Source organism: Notolabrus celidotus, chromosome 4, assembly GCF_009762535.1.
Source record: "Notolabrus celidotus isolate fNotCel1 chromosome 4, fNotCel1.pri, whole genome shotgun sequence".
NCBI classification, from domain to species: domain Eukaryota; kingdom Metazoa; phylum Chordata; class Actinopteri; order Labriformes; family Labridae; genus Notolabrus; species Notolabrus celidotus.
In genome coordinates, this window is record NC_048275.1 from 35878099 (window position 1) to 35886110 (window position 8012).

At 39.7% G+C, this 8012-nt stretch overlaps 1 protein-coding gene across 1 annotated transcript; it reads right to left on the bottom strand.

Annotated features, from left to right (window-relative positions):
• Nucleotides 1-1128: 1128 nt before the first annotated feature.
• Nucleotides 1129-7702, bottom strand: LOC117811865 (proteinase-activated receptor 2-like). The gene is given in 4 exon segments (XM_034682352.1): nt 1129-1452; nt 1455-1894; nt 3173-3348; nt 7613-7702. Coding segments are annotated over 4 exon segments (789 nt in total). The 3' UTR covers nt 1129-1369.
• Nucleotides 7703-8012: the final 310 nt, after the last annotated feature.

Below are 8012 nucleotides of genomic sequence, written 5' to 3' on the forward strand. Positions count from 1 at the left end.
ACACCTTTATTTCTTGTTGGGCCCTTAGGACTTTTACAAGGGGCTCTAGAGAGTAGGTAAACCATAAGGGTGAGAGGGGCCCCTGTGTCGTTCCCCTTGACCAGGGCTGTCCAAACTGTTTCCAAGGAGGGTCACAGTTGAGTTTGAGAAAAGACCCAAGGGCCAGCAGCGCCTGCTGACATTATTCACCTGAAACATTAAAGTAACACATGAATACTCTATCTTTTAACAATGTGTTTTTAATCAGTAACTAGGTAGTGTCAGATATGTGCGATCATCTCAGGCTTATGAAATAAAACCTCCTGTCCCTAAATGTTCTGGATACCTGATGATATGTCTTCAGTTCTCTGGGCTGCAGTGTTACGAGCCGGGTAAACATTAGCTAACTCTAACTTCTTCTTCAGGAAAATGTTCTCCATTAGGGGCGATGTGGGAAAATATCATCTTTTCACGATCTGGATTTTATCACGATTCTTTTTCATGTTGTTTTTAAGACTACTTTGAGCAGTAAACAACAGTTTTAGCACCAATCTTTGCCTTTTTGCACCATTTCATCATTTTGATGTAGTCTGTGTCCTCTTTTCTGTCTTTTGAAGTCTCAGTGTTCATCAAGCACATTTTCACATCATGATAAATCTATTTATTTAAACATGCAAACTTTAAGAGTTCTTGTGTTTCTGCTCTGTTTCAGTCCTGCAGAGTTCACAGAGCTTTAGCTTTATATAAGTAGCCTCTGCACAGTCCATGTGTAGTTTAGTGAGAGGTTACTGGGTTTATTTCACTTTTGTGTCTGCACTTGAAAGAAAACACACATTTACACATAATTCATCATGTGATTTATTTCTGTGCCATGAAGAACATTTGAAGATGGAAGCGTATGAGTTGAAGAAAGGGGGACGTTTGTCCGTTGGTGAGCACTGATGCTCTCGGCCCTGTGTAGACCACTTAACCCATTTGATTAATTCTTCCCCAAAACCAGATTTTTCCAGACCTTTATCAGAAACCCTCACTCTACTCTGTCAAATGCCTTCTCAAGCTGAATTGGATAGAGATGGAAAGTTACGTTAGCCTAGCGCTTTTCTTATGCTAACTATCAGTAGTAATCACAATTGCCTAGCAGCTGTATCACTGCGTCTGTTAATTGACTCATGGAGTGGGAGGAGTCATGAAGCTAAGTTCTGGTTGCTGCAGAAGTAAAAGATATAATTATTAAAGATCCACAAGTGTGTGAAGCTAGTTTTCATGCTTTCAAAGATGATTAACAACATGACAAACATGGTCCTTATTCATGCATTTGGATATACTCTGATTATGGAGTACATTTGCTCTGTTTTCTCTTCTCTCTCTCTGCCTCCTTAAAGCTTTCTGTCTAAATGTCGTCAACATCCACTGCTGATGTGGTGGGATCATTGCTCTCCTTTATGCAACAACACAAAGAGGTCAGACAGTTCCCATGATCTGCTTTCTGATGAAGATATACAGAAGCATGTCTGCCAGAGGACTCAGAGTAAGTAACATAATGGACATTAAGAGAAGGATAAAAGACTTAAAGCCAGCCATCAATAACAGTAAGATAATGATGCCGGGTAGGAACAGCAGCGTGTAAATGAGCAGCACCACCACCAAAAGTCCAACTATTCGTCGTTTTTCATCAGAGTGGACCGAGACGGAGGAAGAGAGGGCTCTGAGGGTCCTGACCAGGAAGAAGATGAACAGTGGGATGGGAATGATGAGGACAATAGAGAGTACTATACATGAACCTATAACAGGAACCCAGGGAAGCACAATAAGGTAATAAACAGGAGGTAAGGCCCAGACCACGGCACAGACCGCCACAGAGATCTTGATGGTTCGTTTGAATCGGTACCACAGTGGGTGCACGATGACCAGGTACCTGCAAAACCAGAGGGACACACGGTCTTTGAGGAGGTGCAGGAACATTCAGAAACATGATTATCAGACACTTTAGCCAGGGCCGTAACCAGGATTTGACAAATATCAAGGTCAAAATTTGTTACAGATGGCACAGTATGCACTAACTTCTGACAGTGAACACCTCAACCATGGATATTTATCCTCCCATTTATTGCTGTATCGTAACAGCCTCTGAAACTTCCTTTGGTGGTAACTGTGGCTTTGATGAATCCACTTGTTGTTCAGAAGGCTGCACTGGATCCAATTCATGTAGACAGACTCTCCCCTCTTCTGTCATCTCTCTTCCATCTTTGTCTGCCTCAGTGCAGCTCTCCCTCTCTTGTCCCTGTGAGTCTGCTTTACTCTTTCCCTCAGCCTCCTTTTCTGTGTCTCTCTGCTGTTGATCTGCGTTATCAACTCTTCTGCCTCCACACTGTTCTCTTTCCGTTCCTTCATCCACTGTCTGTCCCTGTCTGTCCTCACTCTCCTGCTAAATTGTAAGGAGGATCATGAAGTTAAATAAATACACCTCCTTCATATCAATATTGAGACACATTTAAATCATTCAAATAATAAATAGTGACAAAACAGCACAAGAGTAAAAGTAAAATTTAGGTTATACAATGATCCTATTACTCTTTCAGTTGGTATGATGTTAAATTTAGGCTATATAAGTTTCATTATGATTGCTACAGAAAACCTCTATGGTCATTACATTGTTTGAACTGGATGAGGACAGTATGGTTTGTTTAACATCATTGTGTGTGTGTGTGTGTGTGTGTGTGTGTGTGTGTGTGTACAGTATATGGTACAAGGATAATCCTGTCCTGGGTGGGGAACTGTGGGCAGCACTTGACTTCTCACTCATCACTTTTCTTATTTTTATCCCCCTATCATCCTCTTCCTGTCCCGTTGGGAATAATGTTAAATGTAACCGGGAACTTTTATTGCGTTACCTTGGCTGTTGTAGCAGTCTGTACATCAGAAATTTGTACAAATCGGTACAAATCTAACGGATTTTTGAGGCAGTCCACCCACAAACCACTGCGATGAGAAAAGATCCTAGAGTTACTAGAGGATGATCTACCGCATGGTGATTAAAGGCGCAAATGATGTCCTACACAAAGTATATTTGCAGTCAGTTATATCGCCATCTTTTTGTCACTTGAGAAAAAATACCGAGGACATGATCTCGGTGTCCTCAATGGTAGTTACGGCCCTAACTGTAGCACTACACACAACTTTAAACAGACCTTACCTTTCCAGTGAGATGCACACCATGAAGCCAACACTCGACAACAGACCACTGAAGTAGACATACAGAGTCATGGGAGTCTCAGGATTTGACACCAGTACGATCATGCAGCAGAGCTGAACGATGTCTGAAATGAGAAGGTTGATGACGTATATTGGAGCAACTTGACCCTGGCGTACCTGCAGAAGAATAGAGGTAGAAGTAAACATCACTCTCTGCAGTAACAGACATGATTCATCAAACTATGACTCTCATGACATCTTGGCATTTCACTGTATTCAGACTTTGACCTGTGTTTCATGCTCTCATGGGGGGGCCACTCTGACCCAGTCAAACAGGAGCACAAGGCTGAAGGGTGGGTTGTGTCATGTTTGCATTCAGAAGTTCTACATCTCTAACTTTACACACATGTCAGGGACTATCCTGAAACTAATGGAGAAGATGAATTATGTGAACTATAAATTACATTGAACTAACAATATACAGTGGATATCAAAAGTCTACACACCCCTGTCAAAATGTCAGGTTTTGTGATGTAAAAACATGAGACCAAGATAAATCATGTCAGAGCTTTTTCCACCTTTAATTTGACCTATAACATGAACAATTCAACTGAAAAAATGAAGATATTTTAGGGGGAAGAATACAAAATAATAAACTAAAATAATGTGGTTACATAAGTGTACACACCCTTTAACTCATAATTGTTTGAAGCACCTTTTGATTTTATTACAGCAGTGTTTTTTGTAGGAGTCTATTAGCATGGCACATCTTGATGTGGTGATATTTGCCCATTCTTCTTTACAGAAAAGCTCCAAATCCATCAGATAGTGAGGGCATCTCCTGTGCACTTCCCTCTTCAGACCACCCCACAGATATTCAACTGGATTCAGGTCTGGACTCTGGCTGGGCCATTCCAAAACTTGAATGTTCTTCTGGTGAAGCCATGCTTTTGATGATTTGGATGTATGCTTTGGTTTGTTGTCGTGTTGAAAGGTGAAATTCCTCTTCATCTTCATCTTTCTAACAGAGGCCTGGAGGTTTTGTGTTAAACTGACTGGTGTTTGTAACTGTTCATACTTCCCTCCACTTTGACTAAGGCCCTGGTTCCAGCTGAAGAAAAACAGCCTCAAAGCATGATGCTGCCCCCACCATGCTTCTCTGTGGGTCTGGTGTTCTTTATGTGATGTACAGTGTTGTTTTTATGACAAACATACCTTTTGGAATTATGGCCAAAAAAGTTAAACCATGGTTTGATCAGACCATAAAACATTTGATGTTTTTGGGAGACTTCATGTATGTTTTTGAAACATTTTGCCGGGCTTGGATGTTTTTCTTCATAAGAAAAGGTTCCCGTCTCTCCCCCTACCCATAGCAGAAACATATGAACAATAGGAGAGATGTTGTCACATGTAGTACACAGCCAGTACTGGTCAGAAATCCCTGCAGCTCCTTTAATGTTGCTGTAGGCCTCTTGGAAGCCTCCCTGACCAGTTTTCTTCTGGTCTTTTCATCAGTTTTGGAGGGATGTCCAGTTCTTGGTAATGTCACTGTTGTTCCATATTTTCTCCACTTGATGATGACGGTCTTCACTGTGGTCCATGGTATATCTAATGCCTTGGAACATGTTTGTACCTTTCTCCTGACTGATACCTTTCAACAATGAGATCCCTCTCCTTTTCTCCGCAACACTGAAAATCACGTCCCCCAACGAAGAACAGAGATCATTCGATAATCCTGCTGAAGCAAAGGAGTACATAGCCAGACACCTACAAGCAAGGGACTGAGGTAATATGTTGGCCTAAATGTTATTCACCTGTAAGAGTTCCAAGCCATGAGGTGAAGTTTAACGCCAGTTTGTGTAGAACTGAGCAGTCAGTCACGTTCAGAGATGTAAACGATGTAAAATAACATTTGCTACCAATGTAGCTGGAACCTACCATTAACAATTCTTCCAGCGCCTCGTTAAAGAGTGGACTTAAAGGTCAATAATATTCCACTTACCAGTTGTTGTTGTTGTTGTTTTATTTGTATTTATTTATTCATTATTATTATCTATTCTTCTTCTTTTTTATTCTATTTTATTATTTTCTATTTTTATTTAACATAAGTCACACGCTACAGTAACAGTTCAAAAGAGAACAAACCAAACTGTAAAAAAAGAAATTTAACAATAGTATCACGTATAACTCTTCTAGCTGGAATAGAGGTGTTTTTATTTTTTTATAAGTATTATTATTTTTATTTTATTGTTATTTATTTGTTTTCTCAACCATATGGTGGTCACATGCTGCAACAGTTATGTTCACAATATTTTATAGCAGTTGGTTAAAATTTGTTCATTTGAGGAATACTAGTTTAAGGAGAGTCATTTTCCTTCAATGTTCGACTAAGGCATGGCTCCTTATATAGATCTAGTTTGCACAAAGACAGACACTCAGAGCTCCTGGCTCCATAGGTTTCATTACCTGGAACATTAGAGGTATGGGCAGTGCGGTCAAATGCAATAAAATCTTCTCACATCTTAAATCATTCAATCCAGATGTAATTTTTCTACAAGAGATGCATTTAAAGACTAATCATCACACAAGACTGAGGAATAACTGGATTGGGCAGGTCTTCCACTCAAATTTTAACCATAATTCGACGGGTGTAGTGATTCTTTTTAAAAAGGGTGTCCAGTTTGATGAAGCCAAATGTATTCAAGACCCTAATGGCCGATACATAATATTAGTCTGCAAGTTGTGCAATACCCCAGTTATCCTAGTGAACATTTATGGTCCCAACTGGGATGACCCGCAATTTTTTACTAAGCTAATAGCTTCTCTTCCCGATGTCCACACTCATCAACTTATCATAGCTGGAGACCTCAATTGTGTACTCAACCCACAACTAGACAGGTCCAATCCCAAACCCGTCAGCCAGTTATTTAAAGCAGGGGCCGTTTTTACGTCTTTTATGGAGTCATATGGTCTTGTGGATCCATGGAGGAAACTAAATCCTACTACAAAACAATTCACATTCTTCTCACCGGTTCACAAAAGTTATTCTAGAATAGATTATTTCATAGTCAATGGCAACCTTTTTCCATCGGTCACTTTTTCACATTACAACTGTATTGTTATATCAGACCACTCTCCAGTGCAACTGGACATACACTTTCCTGATAATGTACATCCTCGGCGGTCATGGCGACTTGATCCGTCCCTTCTATTATGTACTCAATTTAAAAAAATTATCAATCAGCAAATCGATCTTTTCCTCGACATAAATGACTTCCCAGACATATCACGCCATACACTGTGGGAAACTTTAAAAGCCTACATTAGAGGACAGATCATTTCATATACAGCTCACATGAATAAACAGCACAATAAACGTCTTTCAGAAATAGAAAAATCAATAATTGATCTGGATAGAAAGTATTCTGCATCTCCCACTCCAAATGGAATTTAACAACCTTTCCACTCATCAGGCGGAGAAGAATTTACTTTAAACCAAACAGAATTTCTACGAACATGGAGATAGATCAGGCAGGATGCTCACTCATCAACTCAGACAAAAATACAGTGACTCCCAAATAACAGAGATAAACATAGGACCAACTACCACTACCTGTGACCGTCATTTAATTAACAGTCAATTCAAGAAATACTATTCAGATTTATATGTCACAGACACAAAAACATATACATAAAATACAGTCCTTTTTGGAAACAGTAGATATCCCCAATCTCAGTTCAGAGTCCCAGTCCTCACCGGAAGAACCACTTACAACCAGTGAAATACAAACTGCAATTCACTCCATGCAGACTGGACGGGCACTGGGACCAGACGGTTTCCCAGTAGAGTTTTATAAGACTTTCTCTCCCGACTAGTAGCTGTCCTCAAAGTAATGTGTGATGAGACACTAAAGACTGGCAATCTTCCACCAACCCTCACACAAGCAACTATATCAGTATTGCTAAAAAAGGATAAAAACCCACATGACTGCTCCTCCTACAGACCTATCAGCCTCTTATGCTGTGATTAAAAAATATTCACAAAATTCCTTGCAAAAGTGTAACACTTCTCCATTGCTTTTTTTTGCTCTATTTTTTAAAACATAAATGTTGATAACTGATGGAATACACTATGTTTTGCTGTTTCTTTGTCCAAAGTCATGAAATAAAAAAGTAGGTTGGCTTCATCCTCTGACGACCATGAACACTGACAGAATTGAACACTCCTTTGACCTTTTTTAATCAAACTTACTGACCAAGTTTAGTGTGATTAATCGTTTCTTCCTCTACAAGCAGAAGCATTCTGCATGTGTATAAACTCACATCATCTTTGGGTTGATATCAAAGCTAGTACCAAACCCAGATCCAGATCCTCTACAGACAAGCACACAGTTCCACAGAAACATGACACAGACAGTAAATAAAGTCACAAAGTACATACCAGAGAGAAAAGAGCATAGATGGTCACGAGCACCAAAAGAAGGCCGATACTGATGACAATGCATGTCACAACATTGAGTATGAAATCCATATCTATGTCATCCTGAGGTCCTGTGAGGTTTCTGGCATTGTTATAGTCTGTTTGGTAGGTGGTGTTATTGAAGCCTGCTTCCATTCTTCAGTGTAATCTAAAGTTAGAGATCAGTAAAAATAACAGTTAGTAAAAAGCTTAGTGCAGTAACATGAATAACATGGTCGTCACTAAACACAGCATTTTATCTAACGTGCTCAGTTTATTCAAAAGTTTGAGATCAGTGTGAATAGTTTCATGGACTTTAAACTTCAAAGGTTCTGGTGGCCAAGGCTTTCCTTTTGCACTTCACAAAATGTTCTTTAGAAAT